At 41.3% G+C, this 26,558-nt stretch overlaps 1 protein-coding gene across 6 annotated transcripts in view; it reads left to right on the forward strand.

Moving 5' to 3' along the window:
* SNX9 (sorting nexin 9) overlaps window positions 1–26,558 on the forward strand; it is a 96,635-nt gene that overhangs the window by 46,768 nt on the left and 23,309 nt on the right. For 3 of the 6 annotated variants that reach the window (XM_059714420.1, XM_059714450.1, XM_059714457.1), the window contains 9 exons: window positions 5,490–5,673; window positions 5,881–5,901; window positions 6,378–6,531; window positions 11,763–11,847; window positions 12,985–13,110; window positions 13,382–13,499; window positions 16,123–16,253; window positions 17,378–17,481; window positions 24,031–24,134. In XM_059714420.1, coding sequence (XP_059570403.1) covers window positions 5,490–5,673; window positions 5,881–5,901; window positions 6,378–6,531; window positions 11,763–11,847; window positions 12,985–13,110; window positions 13,382–13,499; window positions 16,123–16,253; window positions 17,378–17,481; window positions 24,031–24,134 — 1,027 coding nt within the window. The remainder of the gene's footprint in view (window positions 1–5,489; window positions 5,674–5,880; window positions 5,902–6,377; window positions 6,532–11,762; window positions 11,848–12,984; window positions 13,111–13,381; window positions 13,500–16,122; window positions 16,254–17,377; window positions 17,482–24,030; window positions 24,135–26,558) is intronic. The other 3 variants (XM_059714428.1, XM_059714441.1, XM_059714435.1) reach the window with 3 other exon arrangements.

The following is a 26,558-nucleotide window of genomic DNA, read 5'->3' on the forward strand; positions in this document are numbered from 1 at the left end:
AATTACCAGAGGATAGTGGTTTTTCTTTTTTCACTACTATACGAAATGCTTTAATGTGATCCTTAAGTGTATAGACATGAAAATACCGAGAATTTAGGGAGTTTACATTATCTCTGTATTTGGTACCAGTGTGACTGCTGTCATAACATGACAGAACCTTAATTCTAGTATCTATGTTCAAGGGGGCATAGAATAATTGCAGAGGGTTTGATACAAAAAAGCATAGGAATGGATAAAAGACTGGAAAACCAGGCCTTTATAGTGAAAGATTTGAGGAACCTTATCAAAGAGGAAACTTGCAGGATGACAAATTTTTGGCTAGAAATAAACCGACTTTTTAACGTGGAGGATAAATCATCCAAATTATTTAAGGTTTGTTATACGCTCTCAGTAGAGACCTTTAGGAAAACATCCAAACAAAACTTTGTTTAAACATATGTTCTAGTTCAAGCACAGCTGTTAGAGTTGAAGTAGAAATGAATGAACTTGTGCTCTTGTTATGTGATTCTCTATGTGGCCTCCTGTAATGTCTCTTCCAGCCTTAAAGAAAGGAAAGTAAGAGTAGTACAGAGGAAAAACAGCATTCAGTCTGCCTTCCACTAGATTAACTCAGTTCATTTCTATTAGTCATATTCTGCTTCTAGTGGGAGGAAGAACATCATAACCCAGATTTTACTGCCTTCCTTGCCAAAGGTTTTATGTAGTTAAGGGTACAGATACCATAGTATGTTTTTATACTCCACTATAAAGGCAGACTGTCTATCTGTCACTGTACATAGTGTGCCCACTCATCTATAGGAGATCAGGTAATAACTTGAGCCAAGGCCTACCTAGGATAGATAACGAGGACCAAAGCTGCAGCCTCAATGTATACACTGGTGTAACTTAAGCTATTGTACAGTTACTACTGTATTTTTGAGAAGCAAGTTTACATGGGGCAGAGCATCTTACACTGTACATAGTGCGTGAGTGGGCACACTATGTACAGTGTAAGATACTCTGCCCCATGTAAACTTGCTTCTCAAAAATACAGTAGTAATTGTATGATAACTTAAGTTACACCAGTGTATGTGTTGAGGCTGCAGCTTTGGTTCTCTGTACCTATCCTAGGTAGGCCTTGGCTCAAGTTATCTGCTTTCCTGCTACCACCTGGCAAGATACTGTGACAGCATCGTATAGCTTGTTACTTAAGGAGAAACTGGTGGTTTGTCCAGATCCTGATGTAACTTAACTTTACAAAGTCTATGCAAAGAATAGGAATATAGACATGGATATAAACATGGCATGCATCCCTCATCCAGAGGAAACAAAAGCTGATACTGTGAGAGTAGTTTCTCCCCTCCTTCCCCCTTGCTTAGCTAAGAGGGAAGGAAAAACTCAGGAAAAAGATTAGAACTTCAGTAGCTTGTATTGTTCCCTTTCAGGAGCAAAGTCTCTGTGGACTTTTATCCCCTTATGCTCCTGAATCTATCTACTTCTACCTGCTGTCTTTCAAAATGTGAAGATGATCTTTGTCCATTTATTTATTTAGTCTCCACACTATTCTGTAGCAGAGGTCAGATTTCCTTTGCCACCTACTTGCATGCTGGGCTTTACACGTACTGCAATGGAAGGGAAAACTTCACTCCCCTTTTCAGTCTTCCCACTACCAAGCTTATGATTCCCAATTAGTTGAGCAGCATACGTTGCAGAATGCATGCAAATTATGACTTGCGTAAACTGTTCTTTTGTAGGTGCTGCATGCATAAAAGCCTTTCCCACATGATTTGCTCTAAGGATGAGCACTTGGTCAACATCTTGGGCATTCCACTGCAACCTTTACTGCATATCTTCTTCCCTGTCACCCACACACCCTATAAAAAACAAATGCACAGGTTCTTCAAATTTTTGATTACTTTAGGGTAACAGAGCACTGATCTGTCAATCTAGCCACCCATGAATAGGAAAACCTTGTAATTTAGCAGCAGGTTCCCAGATACTGTTCTTCTATGGTTCATTAACTTCTAGTTTTAGAAGTTGTTACTAACCAAGAAAAAGCTTATTTCAGAGGAAGCCTAGATCCGTCTCGGTATGAAACCATCCTGGCGTGAACTCAAATAGACGGTCCTTTTTCACATGATTGCAAATATTGAATCAACCTCCCTTCTAAGAGGCCAGATTGCTCCCCAAGGCTAGAGTCTAAACTTAGCTTCAGCAGCATAACACCCTCTGGTGCTGCCTAAAGAAGAGGGCTGTGACCTCATTCCTGTACCTCTTCCCCACCACACTGCACCTTCCCTGCAGCAGCTCTAGCTCCAGCAGTTGGGAGGTCAGTATAAAAGCACCAATAGATAGAAGAGGGAGCAGTAGCTGGAGGCTTTCTGTTGCAGGGGGGAGATGTTGCCTTCTATTTGCTTCCAAAAATCAGTATTTAAAAAGCCATTTGACATGCCAGTGGCAAAAAAAAAAAAAAGGATGCAGTTTCCCCTTTCTCTCAACATTGAACCTGTGCTTACTGCTCATTCCTGCTGTATGGTATGCCACCAACTATCAAGGTCCAGAACTGGCCACTTACACCTCTGATCAGCTTGAATGACTGTTTATCATAATACTTTTCAGTACCCAATACTTGGGGAATTTTATTTTAGTTTGTGTATGTGAGGAGGGTAGGAGGGGAAGAAATGTAGATCCGTGTGGCTCTTCCCAAATATTAAAGGTTTTCTAATGCATAAATGTCAGTCTTGCCTCTTGTGAAAACAGGTTTCACAGTGTGAATTTGTGGCGTGTTTTGTCTCTCTCTTTTGTTAGTCTTTCTCCTCCCCCCTCCCCCCCCCCCAATGCACTCATGAGTTTTGTGCTCCAGGCAAATTGTCCTGCTCTTCTTGCAGAAAGCCACTATTCCACCAGATGGCAAGAGGAATATTTACTAGGTACTGTATAGCTCAGTGTGGATTCATATGTTTGAGCTTCCCTCTTGAAGTTGGCCAGGCCACAGTGCTGGCTTGAAATGTTGACAGTAATTTGTGCTGTTGACTTGACTAGATCCTATACTGGGTGCAGATTGGAGCTCTAGGTGTGTTCTTGCAGCTAAACAAGTGAGTTGCCAAGATGTGAATGTGAGGGCCATCAGCCTAGCCACATCCATATTTCATATGATATTTCATATGTCTCTTTAGCAGGCTGTGGAGAGAAGTGAACTATTTTGCCACCATATAGGTATTTTGGCACCCAGAATCATTGAGGAATCTAGAGGACCCCCCAGCTGCAGTCTCACTACTGTATGGGTAAATTAAATGTTATTACTGCAAGTGATAATAAGTAATCAGGATTTGGTGTCTGAACAATTGATTTCAGCTTTCTTAATGCATCTTTGTTCAAAATAGTGTGATATACTCATTCTACCCTTAAAATAAAATGTTTAATCTCTCAAAATCTGGCAATGCAAATCTTATTCAGATTTTAAAGGCAAGTTTACTTGCAAGTAGAGGCCAAGCAAGTGCAGAAAACTGGAGCTGCTGAAGTGGTGGCTTTTTAAGAGAAGTTGATCATGTGAAGAGCTTTGTAGCTGGTAGCTTTGTAATGAAGGTCTTAATGAAATCTTCAGTTCTAACCAGTGCTGTCCATAATGCATATAAATATGTTGCTTGGAATTGTCCAATGGAAGTAGTAGCATTTGAGAAACATGTCAATGAATCTCTACAAAACACAGATTTCCAGTCAAAACTGACTTCTTTGCCTTCTGTTTTGACAGAAAACCAGCATGACTGCCAGGTGTCTTTTGCCATTTTAAATCTAAAATATCTGGGGCAGGGTGCATTTAACCAAATTCTGCCATCCGTGTAGTCTAAAAGCAAAATTAACTGAAGAAAATGTTCAGCCAGTAAATAATTTAAGATCATGTTCTAGTGAAGCTAACTTTCTGAATTCAAGGTAAATATAGGAGTTAGTAGAAAAAAATCTTTAAAAGGTAGGCTTTGATTTGTTTTTCTTTTGAAGTTCATTAGTGTATATAGTAGGTGCATTTACACAAGGCACTTTACTATGGGGTTGACTAATTAGCTCTGCAGTAAAGCATCACCATCTACATGTGCACCCTTATTAGGCTGGTATAAACTAATTAATTCCTCTGTAGGATAATACTGCCTGACACAAGTACTGTCCTACAGCCGAGTTATTTACTTTGCTGCATCGCATGTGTAGATGGTGCCCAGGGCTTGCTGAGGCATTAGGGTGCTACAGTACAGGGGCTGCTTGCCAGCTAGCCCTTCACTGTAGCACCCTTTTGCCCCAGCCAGCCTCTCTGCAGCACATTCAACTGGGGCAGAGCAGCTCCGGGCTGGCAGGCTGACCCCCAAGAGCCCCTGCCAGCCAGGGCTGTGCTGTCCCAGGTGCACGTGTAAATGCGCCCAGGAGCAATGAACTCCAGCACAAACTGTGCCAGAGTTTCTTTGCATCACATTAAGATCATGTGTACATGTGCCCAGTATGTTTCATCTGCCCTGTGCTCTTCCTTACAACTGGAGATGATTGCTATGGATAAGGATGCTTTAGGAAACTGATAGGATGAGTAATTTATTGATTTATCTATTAATAGCTGGACAAGTAGTATGTTCAGTAATGTCTCAGTTCCATATCCATGGAAGACTAATAACCATACTTACCTGCCTGTCATCACTGTGGTATATGAGCACCTTAAGGCTCAGACAGACATTTAGTTTCTCTTGGGAAAGTTGGTACTCTCCTAGGAGAAACCATGTGGATACAGATATTTAGGTTTTTTCTGCCGTGGTAAAAATGGCCGGTACAGGAGAAAAATAATTCTGGAACAACCAGGGTTAAATCATTGCAAAGAGTTTCACCTGGGAGAGTTTAATATCTATACCTGTTGTGGCTTCTCACAGAAGAAAACAGCCCTTCTGTATCCTTTACCCTCCATCTCCCCTGTGCTCCCCTACCCTCCGGGGAGATGGTGTATCACTCACTGGACTCTTATGCGTTCTGCTCCCTGCTGAAGCAGCAATCTCCTTTGCCATCATTGTACTGCAGGGAAACACAGGTTGACATGGGGCAGTCTGGGTCAGCCAGTTGAGGCTGTCCTGGGCACTGCTACCATCTGTTGCCAGGTAGATTAAGTAGAGTACCCTGCGATGTATGCATAGGACACCCCTCCTCCCCCTCCCTTCCCTCCTGCAGGTACATAGTATCAGCACTGCAAGCTCTCCATTCTTCAGGGCGTGCTCATTCTGTTGTCTGTACACACATCTCTGGGTACGTTTCTCTACCAGAAGAACAAACCAGGCCAAGTTCTCCCAGGTGAACTTAATATGTGTACACAGTCACAGATTGGCATTGGTGAATTTTAGGGCTAATATCAAAGAACTGAACACAGAACTTGTAGCTTCTCTCTAGAAATTTCTCTCTCCCACTGATGATATAGTATATATTTCCTCTGTGTCTTTTTTTCTTTTTCCCCCTCCCCAGCAGTTTGTCCTTTTATTTCTTAATTGTAGGTTACCAATGCCAATGACCCCTGGTCAAACTGGAACGCTGGGAAATCTGGAAACTGGGACAGCGCAAACTCTGGTGACAGCTGGGCAACCAAACCTGAAAGTGCAGCTGGACAGAAAAACAGTGCTTCAAACAACTGGGAGGCAGCAGGAGCATTTGGTCACCCACAGGCTTATCAAGGTCCAGGTCAGCTAAATCTTCCCGTAATTGGTCCATGTTTACTTGCTCTTTGAGCAAATAAGGGAGTCGTGGGCATTTGTTAGGATTATCTGAGCAGTGATAATCTGAGGGAGGGAGCCACTAAGAACAGTGGTTGCTGTGAGGTACAATTGTGGTCCCTCAAAATATTTCCTTTTGAAAGTTTCAGTGGCATACAACAATCCATCTTTTCAGAATCTCCTGAAGAATTATCAGGTGAGAGTCATGATGATTAATCCCTGACACACTCTATTCACATAAATGGAATTTTGTTGTCAATAGATGGTCTTAAATCTGGGTCTGCCTGGTTCTGTCATTAGGACTGGCCTGTGACTTTAAGTCTTCTAACCTTAAGAACTGGAGTGTTTCAGAGGACTTTCTAATCCTTGCAGCACTGAAGGTGGAGGTGAAGGGAAGGATTTGTATATGGGGTAGACTAACTTTACAGGGTGGGTTAAGTGCATCCTTACTGTAATACGCTTACATTTTTAAAAACCTGTTACAAACATACCATGTTTATTTTGGTGGGGCTTTGACACATTCTGCATGCATAGCCAAAGTTGGGCTGAATTACTTCTCAATATCTTCTACTGCATTTTTTGTTTGTTTTCTCGAGAGTCTGCGAGCATGCTGGCTGAGAGGAGATCCTTTGGACTTGTACGGTAACTAATTTTTCTCTTTGCCCTCTTCAGCAGCTGCTGACGATGATGATTGGGATGATGACTGGGATGACCCCAAATCCACTTCACCACAGTATCTTGGTTATAAGGAATCTGAGCCTTCTGAGGCAGGGGGCCCTCAGCGTGGAAATACTCGGGGAGCTGCCATGAAACTACCACTTAACAAGTAATGATTAGCAAACTAGGAAAAAAACACTGTGTAAAGATTGGAGAGGAATTATGAAATTGCTGTATGTAATAGTCATATTGTAAAAGCCTGTACCCATTTCGTCATATCTGTCTTTCTACTCAAGTGTGCTGTGAAAACCTAATGAATTCTAGCTTTATTACCTAGGGAACTTAAACAGTATCACCTCCCCCACATACACTCTACTCCCCTCTGAAAATAGGCTGTGCATCCAGTCTTGTTCTTCTAAATATTTTCTTTGGAACGGGAACATCCATATATGCACTTACGTAGTACCCTACAAATTTTATACCAGCATAACTGGTAGCAGAATCTGGCCTTACCTTTCTTTACCTTAGGTTGCATGTTAATATGCCCCTACAACTGTTTTCTTGTGTTTATGGCTTTAAATGTAGGAGGAAAATAAAAAAATGTGTTGTAAGAATACACAAGTATTCCCCAAGACTTGGAAGAGAAGAAAATGATCAGAAACAGTCAACATGGGTTAACCAAGGGCAAGTCATGCCTGACCAACCTGATAGTTTTCTAAGATGAGATAACTGGTTCTGTGGATGTGATATACCTGGACTTTAGCGAGGCTTTTGATATGGTCTTTCACAGCATTTTTGCAAGCAAGCTAAGGAAGTATGGGTTGGATGATTGGACTGTAAAGTGGATAGAAAGCTGGCTGGATTGTTGGGTTCAATGGGTAGTGATCAATGGCTCAATGTCCTAGTTGTTAGCCAGTATTGGATGAAGTGCCCCAGGGTCAGTCCTGGGGCCGGTTTTGTTTAATACCCTCGTTAACGATTTGGAAGACAGGATGGCTTGCACCTTAAGCATGTTTGTGGATCACACCAAGCTGGGGTGTCAAGTATGTATGCTGGAAGGTAGGGCTAGGGTTCAAAGTGACCTAGACAAAATAGATGATTGGGCCAAAAGAAATCTAATGAAGTCCAACAAGGACAAGTGCAAAGTCCTGCACTTAGGATGGAAGAATCCCATGCACAGGCTTGGGACCAACTGGCTAAGCAGCAGCTCTCCAGAAAAGGCCCTGTACATTACAGTGGACAATAAGCTGGGTGTGGGTCAACAGTGTGCCGGTTTGCCAAGAAGGCTACTAGCGTACTGGGTTGCGTTAGCAGGAGTGTTGCAAACAGATTGAGGGAAGTGATTTATTTCGCTCTATCACTCTATTCAGCACTCGGTGAAGCCACATCTGGAGCACTGTCTAGTTTTGGACACCCCCCCTCCCCCCCCACTACAGAAAGAATGTAAGCAAGAATGTGGAAGGGGCTGGGGCACATGACTTATGAGGAGAGGCTTTAGAAACTGAGCTTATTTAGTCTGGAGAAGAGAAGACTGAGGGGGGATTTGATAACAGCCTTCAACTACCTGAAGGGTGATTCCAAAAAGGATGGATCTAGACTGTTCTCAGTGATGACAGATGACAGAACAAGGAGCTATGGTCTCAAGTTGCAACTAAGAGAGGTTAAGGTTGAATAGTAGGAAAACTTTTCACTAGAAGGATGGTGAAGCACTAGAACGGGTTACCTACAGAGATGGGTGAATCTCCATCCTTGGAGGTTTTTAAGGCCTGGCTTGACAAAACCTTGGCTGGAATGATTTAGTTGGGGATGGTTCTGCTTTGAGCAAGGGGTTGGACTAGATGACCTCCTGAAGTCCCTTCCAAACCTCATTTTCTATTTTTCTAAGTCCTGTCTTTTTAAGCAGTCTTTTAATTAATTTTTAGACTGAAAGATGTTAACATGCTGCAGTTTTGAAAACCTATATGGTGCCAGGGATGAAGCTAAAAGGAAGAAAAAAAACTTGAATTGTGGCCTTTCAGTTGTCACTCCTCTATAGAAATGTATGTTGCATTACCCCAAACTGGGGGTAATGTCCTTTAACCAATTTTTGTTTGCTACAAGGAATTTTCTTTTCTTTTTTTGTTTTTTAACTACTGTATTAGTTTTAAGGACTTTATCCTGATATTTATTTCCTTAGGAATAGTAGCAGGAATAAAGCCATCATAAATTTTGTATAATGCCATGTCTCTCTGAATGCTACATCTCTCTTCTCTTTAAATAACATAAAATTGTCTACTGATCTCCCAATGTGTACTGTCAAAGAAGCATATCAGATTTATTTGGAGAAACATCTAATTATTACTCTCCAGCTTTTTAATTGCAATTGATGTGTATAAAAGCTGACTGTATGTAGTCCAGACTTGTTTGGCAGTGCAGCAGAACCTCACAATAGCCACTTAACCGAGTACTAATGCCTGATTTGTTGTTGGTTGTGGCTGATGATCTAGTTTATTGTTTAGTTTTTGCTTTAAAACTCTCCAAAGCCTTATGTAAAGTAAAATCAGGAGATGTAGAAAATACTTGGATGGCAAACACATGTTATGCTTATTTTATAGGCCTTTATACAAATTTTTGTATGTGCTAATTTCCATTGCTTTTGTTTGGTTAAGACAGAGGTTGGCAGCTGACAGCCCACAGAACCATGGGACTTTGACAGTAAGGTGCTTTGTCCACGCCATGGCCAGGCGGTGGAGAGAAGCGGTAGCAACCAGGTTATAACAGCCTGTCTTGGACCTGAGCTGGGTCATTCTGGCATGTTGCCAGAAAATGATGCTGACTGCTGGCTTAGGTTTATAGTACATCTTGTCAAGACACAGCTGTTTTTGCAACTGAGCAGTGCATGTAGAGATATTGTCTTTATTTTAGTTTTTAATGTAAGAAAGACTAGCTCTTACATAGATAAGCAAAACTTTATAGAAAATTAGACCAAATAACAACATGAACTCTCCTCAAGAACAAAGGGTACAAAGACTTCTGTTCACAGACTGGTAGTTTTAGGTAGGTGTGTTTGTACGTGGTTGTTCAGATCAGAAAGCTCTGTGGGTTTGTTTGAGGACCAAACACTAGCTTCAAGTTAACCTATACAATTGCATTTCTTAAGTATTTGCCTCCCGAGCTAATATTAAAGTTGTAATTTATCTTTGTTTTATTTATTACTTTATTTTACTCAAGTGTAACCTGAGTGAGTATTTATTTAAAGTCAGTCAGTAAGAGCAAAAGACTTTTGATAACTAAGGCTACATACAAATGTTCAGTTTCTAAAGGGAGATGAGTGGTTTCTCCTGGTAGACAGCAGAAGTTTGCAGACTTTCAGGCTCTTTTTCCCAAAGCAAAAATGGTCTCTCTGGAAGAAAAATAACTGTGGAACAACCGGGATTAAGTTGGTCCCGGGAGAGTTTCTCCAGAGGATTGGCAGGAGTGGAGCTGAAGGAAAGGCTCCTGTGCCTTCCCAAGACTGGGGTCACCCCAGTCCTGAGAGAGCATGGGGCAGCTGCTCCCATCCATCCTGTAGACCTGGGGGGAAGGAAGGGGAATAGCAACTGCTAGCTGCTCCCTCCTAATTTTTTCGCCAGAGTCCCTTTTGTTGCACTGCTCCCTCTGCTCAGTTGCTAGAGACATGAGGCACAGCCCCTTCCCCAAGGGGAGCAAGTATCTGGTTTTGGGAAGGCGCTAAAGACTGTCTTGCTGCTCTCTTCCCCTCTTGGACTAGTCTGGGGAGGGAGGAGAGGAGGAGCCACATTGTTCCTTGTGTCTTCACTAAGCTGGATGCTGCCCTGTTTATGGTGGGTTTTGGGACTTTGCTTCCTCTGGTCTGCTCGGCCCTTGAAAACAGGGAAAGGGGTGGAGAAGGCTGCTCCTTCACCTTGTTCCCCAGAGCCTGGTCTGGGGCAGGTATTAGGAGTCTGTCTGCTGCTTCATTTTTTCCCTTCCCCCCTCCGTCATCCCCTTGGGACCAGGAATAGTGGAACAGGCACTGCTCCCCTTGTCTTCTCCAGACTGGGATCTCCCCAGTCTCAAGAAGGCATGGAAAACAGGGGGGTGCATAAGGCTGCAGACTGAGCAGCTGTACTGCTCCCTCTCCTGAAAAGATTCTACCAAGATAAATTTCTCCCAGTGGAAATCAATGTCTTCACACAGCCTAAGACCCAATTGAGTAACTGCTACCAAAACAGGTTTTCTTGTGAAAAGTCCTGTTTGTCAGAATGCTCCCTCTGTGTACTTTCCCTCTGTGCTCCAAGGGGGTGAGTGTACATTGAGAAATTGATTCTTCTTTAGGGGGGGAGGAAATACTTGCATGAATGTGGTACAGAATCAAACCCGTGGTTCCTACAGACAGTCTAATTTTATTTGCTTTTCCTCTTCAGAAAGTCTCAAGTGGTAAAACAGGATGTAGACTCATCTAGTAACAAATAGCATTACATTTTGTAATAATAAACAGGCTAGAACTGGATTAACATCTGTCATTGACTTTGAGAAACTGTTTAGTTTATAATTGAGAGAATGTCAGTAGAATAGAAAATGGTCCTTACTGCTATATAAAGTCCTGCTTCAGTCCTGTAACTATTCTTATTACAGTGATATACTTTGTATTGTGAAAGGTAGAATCTATTTAGAATAACCAGCATTAAAACTCCTCTGATTTAGGATGTTAAAATTGATTATAAGTCATACTTCACTTCTGTTGTTGCTCCATACAAACAGCAGCTGCTTGGCAGCATTTCAAGCAGGGGGCTAACTTCTGTGAGTCCAGTCATCTCATTGAATAGAGAGGAAATTGGACCTACCTGGTATATTTAAGATAAACTATGATTTAAGGACATAGGACTATCAGTCTTTTCTTTAAATTCTACTTGGATGAACTGTGCATATCATGGTGTTCAGGACCACTAGATAAAATTAATATTGTAGCTCATAGTAACTTGTTTTTTTCTATTAATGATACCTGTGAATTCAGATGACTCTAGTTGACTGGTGATGAATGATGCAATAAAGAATCAGTTGTTACTAAATGTACCAGAGTCATGCTCATTCTGATTGGCTTTGCACATCAGACCAATTGTGAGGCTCAGACCATGAGACTGGCTTGCCTGAAGGTATGTCTTAAGGCATTCTGCACTTTCCATGAATTATGGGCTGGGCTGCTCAAGAGCTAAAACTCTCTCTCAAATAAAAATTAACCATCAAAGCACTCCATAACTAATGCAAATCTAATTTGGTGTAATTTTAAATTTTCTCAATCACTTTTCCTTAGCACATTAAAGTTTGTTTTTCTTAGGGTTTTTTTCAGGCAGGAAATACTGAATCTGTCAAAGGAGAGATTATGAAAAATGAAATTGGTTACTTTTTTATTTCTTTGACCAGATTCCCTGGATTTGCAAAACCTGGAATGGAACAATATCTGTTAGCAAAGCAGCTAGTGAAACCCAAAGAGAAAATTTCCATAATTGTAAGTTGTGTTCCTCATAACTTTTCTTTAGCTTCATTGTCTTCTAAATATTTTTCAATTAATCCCAGCATGGAACTAAAAGCATAATTTGCTAATCTAATACCAGATATATAGTAGATAGTGTGGGGGTGGTTGGGTAGGTTTGTGGGGGTTTTTGGTTTGGCATTTCTTTGTGTATATTTATGGGAATTGTGCAGTTAAGGCCTTGTTCCTGACAAATGCAGAGTATCTTTAACTCCAGTCAAGACTAGTGAGAGTCCAGGAGTGCCTTTTAGGATTAAACTTTTACATATAGAAATGTAGGCAGGCTAGCTATGCAGGAAGCATTAGCATACTAGCAAGCACAGTTAAAGCAGTAAGGAATAAAAAGGCGTGAGCATGGATCTGTTCTTGCCTGTGTCTACAGAGCCTCACTTCTACATGTAGTTCCACCAAATACAATGGGACTACGTACATAAGGGTGTTCAAGATTTGGTCATTGTGTCAAAAAAAAATCACTTAACCATAATTAATGGACTAATATAGAGAGTTTCAAGTGGAAAAAATCATAGTGGGTAGCATTTTTTTAAAACAGTCATATTTCTTAATTAGAATAGTAGATTTCTTAATTAGAATAGTAGATAATAAAGGAAAATTGCCTGTAACAAGAAAAATAACTTATGACAAATATTCAGGTTTTAAATGGCTCTCCTAAAAGGTATTTCAGTTACATTATGTACCCCTCATTAGTTCATCAATTAGAGGCAGTAGCCTGTGAAAGAATCTTAACAGTGCAGAGGCACAAAGCCCAGAGTGCCCCCTGCAAGCTTCTGTTAAATACCCTCAAATCTTGGTCCAATCCCTGGGAGTGGAGAGTGCCTAATGCCAGTCATTGGAATCACTTTAATACTTTGCTGTGTTGGACCTTAAACAAGGCCCTGATCTGTCATTAGTGTTCTGATTTAAGGTGCAAGTTCTCACTGAAGTCAACAGAAGACTTCCAAACAGATTAAGCTCATGGTCTGACCTTTCAAAAAAATTGAAATGTATAGCATGTAACTAAAAAGAAAAGAGAAAACCTTAGTTGCTTTCTTGTTTAATGATGGTCTTTTGTGGTATATGCCCATTTATAGTATTAATGCTTATGATTTCTTGTAGGTTGGTGATTATGGCCCAATGTGGGTTTATCCTACCTCCTCATTTGACTGTGTGGTGGCAGATCCCAAAAAAGGTTCCAAAATGTATGGGTTGAAAAGCTACATTGAATATCAGCTCACGTGTACTGTAAGTATGTCTGACTTTGGTTCTTTACTGTGTATGCAAGTCGGTATGGGGCTGAGAGGGAAAAATCTATTTTAGGGAACACTCTTTTATTTTGGACGTTGTCAGTGTTTTCATCATGGTAGACTAAATCTAATATTTAAACAATAAGTATTTTGGATTTCTTGCAAACATTTCCCTCGAGCTAGTTGGTGGCCCTAAAAGTTTCCATAAGACTAAAGTCTTTCTTTAAGGATATGTTAAGCAAGAGTTCTTTGTTTTGTCTGTTTTACAGAACACAAATCGATCAGTCAACCACAGATATAAACACTTTGACTGGTTATACGAGCGTCTCCTAGTTAAATTTGGATTAGCCATTCCAATCCCATCTCTTCCAGACAAGCAAGTAACAGGTAAACAAGTTCCCAGCTGTGAAATGAGGGGGAAGGGGAGGAAACATTTGCACAATGGTGATCTTAAGCATCTATACACATGTTGGGGGTGGGAGGGCACTTTTAATTAGAACAATTCCAAGACCTGCTCTAACTGGTGCCCAGAGCATCTCGTGCATCAGTGTCCTCACGCTTCAAAATGATGGCGGAGGCACTTTAGATAAAGTCCGTTCGCCCGTTTTGAAGTCTGGAGATGCTGATACAGGAGACACGGGAGCTGCGGCAATTACATGCAATCGGAGCAACTTCTGCACTTGTGTATTAGGCCCCCTTTGTTTTGTAGCGTCTTTGAAAAGGTGGCATAGCAGCGTTGCTTTGAACACTGAAAATTCTTTTGGATGTGACTGACTAACGATAATCTGATTGGTGACATGTCACTATCAATTCAAAACTCAGTTTTGATCCTTTCCAGGCCAGAAGCATAAAAATCTTAAGCACTACAGAGAAAGTGTGCTCAATCCTAGTAGGAAAATTTCTTATGCAACAGTCCCTCAGACTGTCTTGGAAGTGACTTAAGTTTTATTTTCATTTGATCAGACTGATCTAGAACATAGAAGCTTTAAAAACTTGGAGCAGAAGGGGAAACCTGAAACTTGTCTGGGGGAACAGAGGAGCCCAGGCAGTGTGCTGTTAGTTCTCTCTTCAGAAGTTCCTGTTTTTCTGATGACTTATTGTCACTTGTTTGTAAAAAGCCAAATAAAAGTGCATGCCATTTACAAGACATCCAGCACCTTGTTATAGTATCAGGTAATTTGATCAAACACTTTTGAAGCCTTTCTGTTGATTTCAAAGAACTTTGGATTGAGTCCTTAGTGCTGTCAGTTGTTCAGTTCATCACACTTTAAGTGTGTGTCTGCATTTTAATAGTGTTTTATGGCTAACAGTAATGTATTTTTTGAGCAAGTGTAGGGACTTGACCCAGGAGAAAAATCTATAATTTGTGTGTTCCGATGAAAACATTATGCAGCCATTAAGGCACCCACTCAAAAACAAAAGCACAAAAGCAGGCCTTTAGCCAACCATGTGGCCTGTTCGTACCACTGAAAATGCAACAGTGTCTGTGTGTGTGTGAAGAAAGTTGAGCATTGATACAAATGCTGGGATAAGTGCCGAGGAAACTGAAAAGTGAGGAAGTGATTTTGTTTTTTCCTTAGCTAGGCTCCTACTTAGAATTCTACCAGGGTTTGTTCTTAAACATGTGCACATGAACTAAAAATAAACTAGGAGACCTGATGGTGTGTCTCTAGATTTCCTTATAATTGGCTCCATAAAAGACTCAAAAGGGACTCTGGCATCTCCATCAATTCTTGTCTTTTGATTTTTGTTGTTGGTATTATGTGAGGGAAGGCTATTTTGCTTGATTTTATGGTAAGAAGGCGTGTTTGTTTCTTTCTTGGAGATGAAGTTAAATGAAACACTTGGAAAATGATAGACATCTTTCATCATGCTCAGGAGGCTTCTTTCAGAGGACTGCTGTGTAGAAAAATGGCTTTTATAGGCACTAGAGAGGAAACCCTACTATTGGGCCAACTGATTACTGCTTTGCTCGGAAGAGAACATTAATAGGACTCATGTTGTTGCTGGCAACTGGGTGCTGATCCATGCACGTGCACAGGTTCCAAATACATTGCCATCCACGTTTCTTTACCATCTTTCATAAGCTATTGAAATGTTAGTGTGGCTTGAGGGTAAAAACATTCTAATCATGAAACCTCTCTTTAAGTCTTCATGACTTCTAGTCAATTAGTAGCATGGACACTTCTCCTATTTCTTACTTGTGTATATATAGTTATTTTACTTCGGTTTTTTTTTTAATATTGCTTGCTTTAGTTTTGTGTGGGTTCCCAGGCTGCTACTACAGTAATTGTGGGGCGGGTGTACTTTAAAAAGAGTTCACTCCTTCAAAGTCTGCCTGCCATCTACACTTGTATGAGAATTGAAGAGGTTAATGTGCTGTCACAATGTATTATCCGTTTCAAATATATCCTTTTCATTATGTACTGTGTTGGAGTCATCAGATTTGATAATGAAGAAAGCTTTTTTTCCAATTTTGAACATAAGACCTTGCCTTTTAGTATTAACAAAAGAGGTCACTTTTAATACATAGTGATGGAAACAGTGTTTCTTATAAATAGCATTCCATCCATTTACCAGCTTTGAAACATAATAGTTTCAGTTTCTATAGTTACAAAAGCTGTCACTTGGCGAATATCAAACCCTCCTATCCCTGTGTGTTCCTTCTTTCTAGTGTATATCTTCCACTTAAAAATGTATTTTGGTAATGTTTCTTTTTGCCTCTGTCTTTCATTTTTAAACATGTAATTCACTTTTCAGAGTGATACAAAAATGATTTAATAAAAATGCTACCTGGTCATTATTTAAAACTAGTAATTTTACCTACTAGTACTTCATATCTCCTACTTTCTAAAGTTCATTAATTTCCTAAGATACAGCTGTTACATTAAGGTAACTTCATCCATTTTATACTCCATCACATTCGGTAGAAGAGAGCCTCTCATTTTTAAAGATAATTGTGGATACTTCTGAAGTGGCAACACAGTAGTTATTATTCAGTTTATTGCAGGGCGTTTTGAAGAAGAATTTATCAAAATGCGCATGGAGAGGCTCCAGGCTTGGATGAGTAGGATGTGTCGTCATCCAGTTGTTTCAGAAAGTGAAGTTTTTCAGCAGTTCCTTAATTTTCGGGATGAGAAGGTAGAAAATACAATCAAAATATGGGGGGACTGTTTATTGTGCATAATGGTAGACGGGGGCTAAATTTTGTATCCTGCTCATAAAATGTATTGATTTCTGTCTGCCCTCCAGTGGGCAGTAGTTGAGCTGTAAATTGCTATAGGTTTGGTAGATTTGGTTCATTGCTTTTATCTGGGATTAAGCTTGTCAGCTGAAATTTTATTGCCATCTGTCCTAAGTAGAAAGATGGTGGTGTCCCAATGTAGACTTGTTTGGAATTGGAAAATTAACAGTTCTTGTAACTATATTCTGGACTCTTCTTTTAACACAGCATTTCTCTCCAACAAATAGGGCAGCCATATTTGTTGCAGAAGTCTTAGAACTGGTATCATTCTGGCAATCTCTTGATAGACAAACTGCAATTAACCCTATATAACTGGCACCCTTTCAAAAAACAAAACAAACGAAATTGAACGTATAAATGAGAAATAAAAGCTTAATGGAGTACATAAGTAAAATGTAATTTATCACAGTTGGTGAAAAGCTAAAACAGTTTTGCAGTTTGCATCCAAACTGGTCATTAATTTCTGGTGCCAAAGTCTGAATGCGCATTCTTGTGACTTTTGGCCTTTAACTTGCTAAAACTTTAGCTTGGAAATTGACTCATTTTCTGCTGCTATTTCTATTTCTTAAAATGATCAGCTGGGATTTTTTTTTAACTTCATCATTTGAATCTCTTAACCAGTTTTATTATGGCAATTCACTGATATCAAATAGAAGTAATAAAATTGGAATGTAATTTTTAAAAGAAAAATACTAGTATATACATATGCAAATCATTTGACACAGTAATAAGAAAACTAATTTCTGTTTTGTATCTATTTGTTTATATTACACAAAGGGTTTTTTTAATTTTCAGGTTAGTACCATCTAGAAAATGAAGATCATATATTTACCATCTTGTAAAGTCCTGTCCTCATTAAAGTCACAGATTTACATTAGTGGGGTGATTTCATTCAGAGGTTTTTAGGATATGGGCCATTGCAAGTATACATATTCTAAGTATAGAATGCAATCAAGCTTCACTAGAGATACAAGGTTACACAAAATGCTTTGTCATGCATGCTTTTTTTTCTTTTCCCAAGGAATGGAAAACTGGAAAGAGGAAAGCAGAAAAAGATGAGATTGTAGGACTTATGGTATTCTCTACTATGGAACCAGAAGCTCCTGACTTGGACATGATAGAAATGTAAGGTGGTGTTCCCTTTTCTCAAATTGATATTGCATGTCAGCAGTGACACTGAAAAAATATTTTTATTTAATGAAAAGCTACTGAGATCTATATAAAATAAGTACCTATTGCATGTTGCTGGCATCAGAGAAAAACTTGTCACTTCACCTGAATGAGTTATGACAAAACTATTTTAGTTTGAAATAGCTGAAAATGATTAAGTGGAGGCCTTTCAGAATGTGTTAGAACTTGACACAAAGAGTGCAGACAGAAGTGACAGTTATTGCCCAATCTGGCTACAGAAAGTGGTCTATAGCCATGACGAAACACAAGTGCACAGCTTCAGACAGCTTCAGAAATGACCAACTGGGTGAAAGTCTGAACCCTTATTGCATGAGGGGTCAGATGAAGACATTTCAAAACAGCATCTTCTGTCTATGATGCCTGCTAGCCTGTTGCTGTTTTCAGAGGTAGGAAAGGAAGTGGAGGGAGTTTGGTGTGGGAGTTTTTCAGCCAAAGGGTGGGGTGGGTGAATTGAAAGCCCCTGTACTCCTAAGGTGGGGGGCTCCAGTTCACCCATCCCCCTCCAGCGTGGGCTGGGGAATGCCTAGAATAAGCTCACTCTACTCCCTTTCCCTCTTCCCATTCTGAAAACTTCGCAGCCTCACAGGGAGAAAGTGGTGTTGCTAGGAAAAAACCAAATGCAGGCTAGCAGCCAGCAGCTAGATTCCTCTCCCCCCTGGAACCAACAGTGAACTTCTGTTTGGTCCGGGGTATCGTTGCAAGTCGGAACAGTTCCTGCAAAGCATTCTCAGCTACAGCTGGGAGCTATACATCCCGTCTGCAGAGGATGGTGCATAGAGATCTGTCTCTTGCAGCGACCTTGAATTGGAGTTGTTGGGCATTGACAGAGTAGTGGAGATAAAGCCTGCCAATATTATATTTTAAATAAAATATATTCTTCAATATGCCAATACAGAATCATTCCAAACTTGGTTTGTTTTTTTGATCATGTCAAAGATGACAAATAATCCTGTGCAGAAATCATTTAAAAAAGTGTCAATAGAAAAATTGGGCTTAATTCAAGCTGTGAGTCATCCTAAAGGGTGGGGCCAACACTAGATTTTTTACAAATGAAGAAAGACTGATCCTAGATTATCTATTTTTAAAAAATCATTAAAATGTTAGTAACTAATAATGAATACTGCACACACACTGCACTTTTTCTGTGCGTCACTGGTATTTCTTATCCTTAACACATTATAGGTTGATTAACCAGATTTGCTTCCCAGTTCTTTCTTTTAAAACAATATGCCAATTAAAAGGAAGGAATAATATGGTATGGCTGACTTTTTCCACATGCTACTACATTCTGGAGAACATGAGGGTTTTCCGTGATATTTTCTAGGATTGATAAACGTATGTGAATGAATTGATGTGACTGTGGCTAGGAGTAGACATTTCAGTTGTCCTAGGCCAGTTGTGCTTCTTTGTCCCAGAACAAAAATATCCTGGGATTGGCATGTACACACATCACCCTTCTAATCAGGAGTTAGTGAGTGTCTGAATGAACTGCCACTTTTTTGCCATTGATTCAATCCTGGCATAGCCATTTTGTAATGCCCCTAGATAAACTGTTAGTACTCATAAGTCTTTAGGATTTATCCTGAGATAACAGACATGGATATCAGAACAATCATACTTTGTCCTGTGATAAAATGAGATAAATGCAATGTCTATTCGTAGCCTGCATGAGAGGTTTTTATAATAGCACTAGTGTACTGCATCCATATTTGGATGAGGCCTATTCTTGAGCATTTAGTGCAGGGGTGGGCAAAATATGGCCCACAGGCCAGATCCAGCCTGCCAGGCCATTCAGTTTGGCCCGTGGGGCCCCTAAAAATTTTTTTAAAATTAATACTCCATCTGCCCCTGGCTCCTGTCAGGGGCAGTAGGACCCAAAGGAAGCCACAGCATGACCCTGCAACAACGGGGCCCACCTGCCTTGCCCCAGCCCCTGAGCCAGAAGCCCCTGCCTAGTAGAGGCTTCTGGCCTGGGACTGTGGGGCAGTTAGTGGCTGCGCCAGTGTGGGAAATTCAGGTAAGAGCAAGGAGACAAGGAGGTAGGGGAGGTGATTGCCCCAGTCTTTGGGGCTGGGCCAGCTTCTGCTGAGTCCTGTGGTCCAGACAGGCAGCTGGGAGTGAGTGGACACATGGGAGCCAGCAACAGCCAGGAATCTTTCACCCAGTCAGGCGAGCACAGAGTGCATAGGGTCAGGGCTGCATGCACTGGTCCCCACCTGACTGTGGGGCTGGGGTGGGGGCCTGGGAGCAAGCAGAAGCCAGTGCTGGTGTCCTGGGGCCAGCATGTGCGGGGCCCAAAGCAAGGCAGCTCCCCTCTCTCCCTGTTGGCGCAGTACAGCCTGGCTCCATAGACCCCAGCCGGCTGCAGCCCAGGCTTCTGTCACCCTGCTCTGGGCTCCGCCGGTGCTGGCCCCAGGGCCACCACCAGGCTGTTGCTGGCTCCCATGCACTTGCTTGCTCCCAGGCACACGCACCGCGCCCCCCCCCCCCCCCCCCCCCCCCCGGAGCAGAAAAGCGGCCGTGGGCCTGATCCAGCTCTTCGCACAGTCTCTCTGGGAACGAGTTGCTGGTGGGTCGCCAGGTCCCTGAAGATAAGGGACCCAGGTGACGGTGCCTGCCGGGGCCACCTGTGGCAGGGCCATTGTCACCTCAAGCCTCAGGTGCATGATGTAACTTCTGCGCCACTTCCCTGCACTCCCTGGGCCGCTGCCCCCAGCAGCTCTGGGTGCTCCCCGGGCTTAACAGGCCCTTTCCCAGAGACCCCCAGCCTCCTGGTGGTGGCAGAAGTTGCTCGACTGCAAAAGCGGCCGTGAAGTTTCAGCAACAAGGGCCCAGCGGCCCCCCCCCCCCCCCCCCCCCCCCCCCCCCGCCAGCCCCAGGGTGCAGTGCCAAGTCAGGGGGAGAAGGCCTGGGCCCTACAAACCAGGGGCCTGGTGGCCCACTGGCAGCTTACCGATTTGCCCCGGGATGGGCAGGGAAGCTCTGCCAGGAGCAGGATTAGTCCCGTGGATGCTTTTGTGTTCCAGAGGCTTCTGCAGCTGCCAGGAAACCAGGGGCCATCTAGGAAGGGTCTGGCTGGTCTGGGGGACAGTGTGGGGGTGTGGCCGAAGCCACTGTGGGCAGCACACGCTGGTGTGAACCCTCATGGGGCACTGGAAGTCAGGGAGGCTTCCCCAAAGTTGGGTGCAAGTGGCTGCACCAGCATGCTCAGGCTCTGGGCTATTGCAGAGCAGGGGCGGATGCTGACTGGCTTAGTGGGGAGTGTGCAAGGTGCTCCCATGCACACCCCACATACCCTCAAACCCTGCCCGCATTCCCCACAGCCACACCCTCCTCCACACACAATCACACATCCCACAAATACCCCATACACACACATCCACTGGTCTCCACAAACCCTACATTTACCCACCTGCCCATACCTCAGCATTTTTAGACTTGGTGTCCCTCCATAACTCTAGTTCTTGAAATTGGGTGGCAATCAATTCCTAACTGATTTATTAGAATCTTTACTTCCTTATGTAGGGACTGGGCAGTGGGGGCAGAAAAACAGCCAGGCAGGGACTAAGCCTGAGCTTGCACTTTTCTCTTCACACCTTACTTATCATCCCACACCTTGAGGCACCCTTCAGAGATCTCTCAGCACCCATGGGTGCAAAGCAGAGTCATGCAAAGATGGCCCAAACTAGGTATGGATACTGTATCTCTAGAACCAGAAGCTGTAAAGCTGTGTTTGCATGGGACACGGCATGAGCAATTAGCTCTGTTTCTTGGTATTTTGCATGACAATAGGATCTTGGCCTCTTAGGAGTTTTCTCGGCTTTTGTTACAAAAAATTCTTCCTTTTTTTTTTCCACCCCTCCCTACGTTGAAATCAGTAAACCCAAGCATTGCTTTCAGTACTCCAAACAAAGACCTATGATCTAACCTCAGCTATTTCTATTTCCATTTTGAATGCTAGCCTCAGCTATGTCTCTGACAGATACACTGCCTTGACCAAATTGCTTCGTTTTACTGATAGTTGGAGGTTGAGATGATGCACACTTCATAGTGATTTTTGGGGATACTAGATGCAATGTGATATAGTTGGGAGAACTTGAAATAAGTTGTATTTGGACGTGTCTATCAGTGTTCTATAAAATACTCAGTGTATTAGTGTTTGCAGTGCTGTACAAGTGGTATGTATTGGTAGTAAAAAAGAAATGTTTAAATTGAGAAACAGGCAGAAATGAGATTCAAGTTGTATATTCTCTCTGAAGAGCTGGTCTAGTTTTGACATTTTCTTATCAAATTTGCTGCCTGTAAGCTAGTTTTTATATGTAGGATACAGCTGTTATTTTTGTGTGTATTGCCATTTTAAGAAATTGGACTACTTCTGCAATTCTAATTTTTAGGCAAGGTTCTTTGAGTAGATGTGATATCTTTTATTAGACCAATTGAGTAGTTGGAAAAAAGTTCTTGGCAAGCTTTCAGGCACAATCACCCTTCTTCAGGCATAAGGGAGTCTTTTGTTCTGAGACTCCAAGGAATGAGAGATGCTAAAAGTATGACAGGATATCAGTGAGAATGTAAATGGGTAGAAATTTGGAAAACAAAAAGTACAGCAGGGAAGGGAGTGGGCAAAAAGCAAGGGGCAGAAAAAAGCTAAAGGGAGTCAAGGAGACTCTAGAGTAATAGTAATTGAAGGTAGAAAAGAGGTTGTCTGTGGAAAAGGAAATAGCTGGAAATTAGGAAGACAAAGGGCAGAAACCTTGCTAACCTCGTTACCAGAAGCATACTCCCTATGACCCAAACCACACCTAATGGATCCAGTCCATGCTGGGACAAGAAATACAAAACCTGCCAATACATCTTCACCACCCCCACAATAACTACACCCCACAACAGAACCATCACCATTCCTGGATCTTGCACCTGCACCTCCAGAAATGTTATACATCTCATCCAGTGCACCAAATGCCCTGATGGAAAATATGTAGGAGAAACCAAACAACTGCTTAGCAGAATGAATGCACACTGAAAATCTATCGAAGACAAGAGTACTCAACTACCTGTGGGGGCACATTTCTCACAAGACAATCGCTCCCTCTCCGATCTCTCAGTTCTAATCCTCAAAGGGAACTTACAAAACACCTTTCATAAACTAGCCTACGAATTTCACTTCGTAAATCTACCAGATACAAAAATCATGGACTCAATATAGACATTTGATTTATGACCCACTACAGCCTGCCTGGTATGATTCATGAGGTACCTGCCTGACCTGACCTCATATACTTTTCTCTTCCTGCCCCCACTTTCCTTCCCTCCCCTCCCCTCCCCTCCCCTCCTTTTCTACCCTTTGTCTTCCCAATTTCCAGCCATTTCCTTTTTCACAACTGACGGCCTCTTTTATTCCTTCAGTTACTACCGCTGTAGAGTCTTCCTGACTCACCTTTTGGCTTTTTTTTTTTTCTCCCCTGCTTTCCTTCCCCCCCCCCCCCCCCCCCCCCCCCATTTCCCTGCTTTACCTTTTTGTCTTCCGAATTTCTACCTATTTACCTTCTCATTGGCATCCTATCACACTTTTAGCTTCTCTCATTCCTTGGAGTCTTAGAACAGCAGACACTCCCCATGCCATGGAACTTTTTTCCAACTACTCAGTTGGTCTAATAAAAGATATCACATCTACCCAAAGAACCTTGCCTGCCTATGTCCTTAGACAAACACAGCTACAACCAAAAACCCAGCATTCTAATTTTGATTTATGATTAACTTTTTAAAAAGAAAAAAAAATGCATAATTAGTACTCAGAGGTTCCTCTTTTATGAAACTTAAAACACATGGCATCAGAGAATAGCATTCTTTTCTAACAAAATATTGTTGTCAAAGAGATAATGCCATGCATTAGCTTCTTAAATCTTTTGTTACCTGTTCTAGGGTGTATTTACACATGCAGTCTAATGTGACTGGATATACAACAGCTCAATTTGAGCCGGAGTAAACTAATCCCGATGTCATCATCTACACATGTTTAAGCATAGTAAGTTACCGTGCTGTTGGGTACCACTTGTATCTGACTGGACTGTCCAGCAGCGCAGTAAATTTAGTCTATGGCACCTTAATTGTATGTGTAGATGGTGACATTTTACTGCACTGCAAATTAGTCTGCACAGTAAAGCGTCTTGTGTAGACATGCCCTTAATGTAGCAAGTATGCTAGTCTAATTTCAGACATTTGTCAGAGGAAGGAAAGTAGCAGGATTTTACAGTGTGAAGGATTGGGTGAGCACCTGGATTGAAATTCTGGACCTATTCATATCAATGGAGGATGGATTTTTCCCCCTCCAGTTTTTTTCTGTGAAGTTTTACTTGTAGCTGAGCATTGTAAAACTAAGAAATAGGGCATTTGTTTAAAAAAATGAGACGGAGAATTACTAAATCCTGACTGTAGTAAACTTGAACCACTCTTTGTCTATAATAGAAGTGTATTTATACTTCACAGAGAACAGAAATGTGATGCAGTTGGTAGGTTCACCAAATCCATGGATGATGGAGTTAAAGAGTTGCTGACGGTGGGACAAGAACACTGGAAGCGTTGTACAGGACGTGAGTGTTACTTGGAAATTCTACAAATTTAGATTCACCTTCCTTTGCAGGAAGAGGGTTTTTTTCTGTTTGTATATCAAATAAGCACATTTTAAGTTTACAGAGTCTGAGAGAATTCTAACCTATACTGAAACATTATTTAGTTAAGTATTCAGTGCCCCAAAAGGCCAACAGCTTTCTTACCCCAACTCAGAAAGTAATTGGTCTTCATCCACCAATATCTTTTATATTATTCTGAACTACCAACCAGAGTCATTGCTTGACGATCTGTCTCAGTTGCAGCTGTCTTTCAACCAGGTTTTGGCGATATAAGCAAAGAAAAAAAAAATGTTGATCAAGTCTGTAGATGGACACTTTACTGATCACAGATCAAGATGCTTGTGTACCAGTTAAACTGATTTAAAGCTGAAATAAGGAGCCAAGACTAAAGTCTTGATCCTTATTTATGCCTTACCCCAATTGTGTTATGTTTCTTGTCCAGGTTCACTCTCCACAGATAACTTGGGGTGCAAAATTTCATGCCAGTCCTTTGTCTCTACTTGGGCCTTACATTTCTAGCACACAGGAATTTCTAGCATCAAGAATTCTGGTCACTCAAAATTTGGCTAAAAAGAAACACTGCCACAGCTCAGCACTGTAACGAGGATCTCCTAGTGCAGGCTGCACTGCCCACCTACCTTATACCAAAGACCTATCAGCCAAGAATAAACCTCCCTGTATTTTTAAATTATTATCTGACTTTATTGGCTTTCCACTCCCACAGGGCATTTGGTACCCACCCTGTTGATCCAAATATGGAGTGTTAGTCAGTTACTATTTCAACTTAATCTAATAACTCTTCACTTTTAGGCAGGAAAACCCCTCTGATCTAAATGCCTGCAAGTTCAGTCTCTGTAGTTGTGATTGCGTGGGACTTTCATACCCATACATAAGCAAGAATCACTCCATTTAAAAAAAACAAAACACCTTTCTGTCCTATCCTTACTGTTATTAAAACAGCCTCTCAAATATGCCTCTTCACCTCTTACATAAAAGAGGGGGACACCATCCCTTTGCCAGTAAGATTGAAAAGGTCTAAGCCTAAATAAAATGCTTTATCTCACATCTTAGGGTCATTTTAATTCCATGGGAAATGACATTGGAAAGTGTTGAGCAGGCAGAAGTTGTCCTGTGCCCCTTTAGTGGCTTTTTCTAAGCAACATTGGTCTGATAAAACAGAGTTGTGATCAACATCTCCATTATAATTAAGGCTAAGTTATGATTTGCATTTAAAGCAAAAGGTTCTTTCATGCAAAACAGGAATTCAATTTCTTATCTCCAAATATACAGCACTTTATGCTTATGGGGTGGAGAATACAGTTCTCAAAATTCAAGTAAATCCATTAGTCAGGAAAATCCATTTTCCTTTAGGGAATTTTGCATCTTTCTCTTTGTTTTGATTGATCATAACATAGAATAATACAGATTCTTCCAAAAAGTCCATAAAGGTTAACTATATGGACATCTTGTCCACGAGCAATATTTGAGGAAGTTGGGTTGAAGTTAAACTTAATCACTATCTGTTCATACTGGGAGGTCATATCAGTAATTTAAGGTCAGATACATTACACAGATGTTGCACCATTCCCCAAAACAAGTGGCTGAGGCTAAAATCGAAAAAAAATCCAAATATTTGGACATACGCAAATAAATTTGCCTGCGGTGACACCATGCAGTAATAATGCAATTAAGATTAAGGCATTTTTGTATGCTTGTAGTGTAATTTAGTGCAGATTTGCTCTTGGAGATTTTGAGTACCACAGGAATTGGGAGTTTCTTTTCATGTATTTTCTGAGCTCTGTTTGCGTGTGTGTTTGATGTATTGACTTTCACAATATTTGACAGTGATTAAAAATGCTGGAAATATAAGTGAAAGAAGGAACAAGAAATTTTCTGTATTGAAGCTGCCCCTGAGGTTACAGTGCTAAATTAAGAGAAGATATGTTTGAATTAATGGGATACAGCAGAGGCATAGTGTCTGACATAGTATCCATCACATAAGAAATACCAATCACTATAAATAAAACCCAAACCAGAATGCATTAAATAAATAATTTGTTGGCAAGGACTTTACCAAAGAAGTTAACTTGAGGATGCTAAGAAACTCATTGTGTGATGGCAGAAGACAAGGCTTCTTCCCAGGACTGTCTGCAAATTACCAAAGCAACCACTTGGTTTCTCTTCTGCCCAGACAATACATTCCCCAAGTGCAGATGTTTAAAAATGAAAAACAAATCCACTTCTGTCCTCTTTGCAATTATTTGTAAAAAATACTTCAAGTGTGTGGGTCTAGCGCATGAATTATGTGTACAGTTCAAAACTTAATTTCCACAATAAACCTCAGCTTTTAACTTGATTATAAAGAGGTAATTTCTGCATGAATAT

The sequence above is a fragment of the Alligator mississippiensis genome, chromosome 1, assembly GCF_030867095.1.
Source record: "Alligator mississippiensis isolate rAllMis1 chromosome 1, rAllMis1, whole genome shotgun sequence".
Classification (NCBI taxonomy): domain Eukaryota; kingdom Metazoa; phylum Chordata; order Crocodylia; family Alligatoridae; genus Alligator; species Alligator mississippiensis.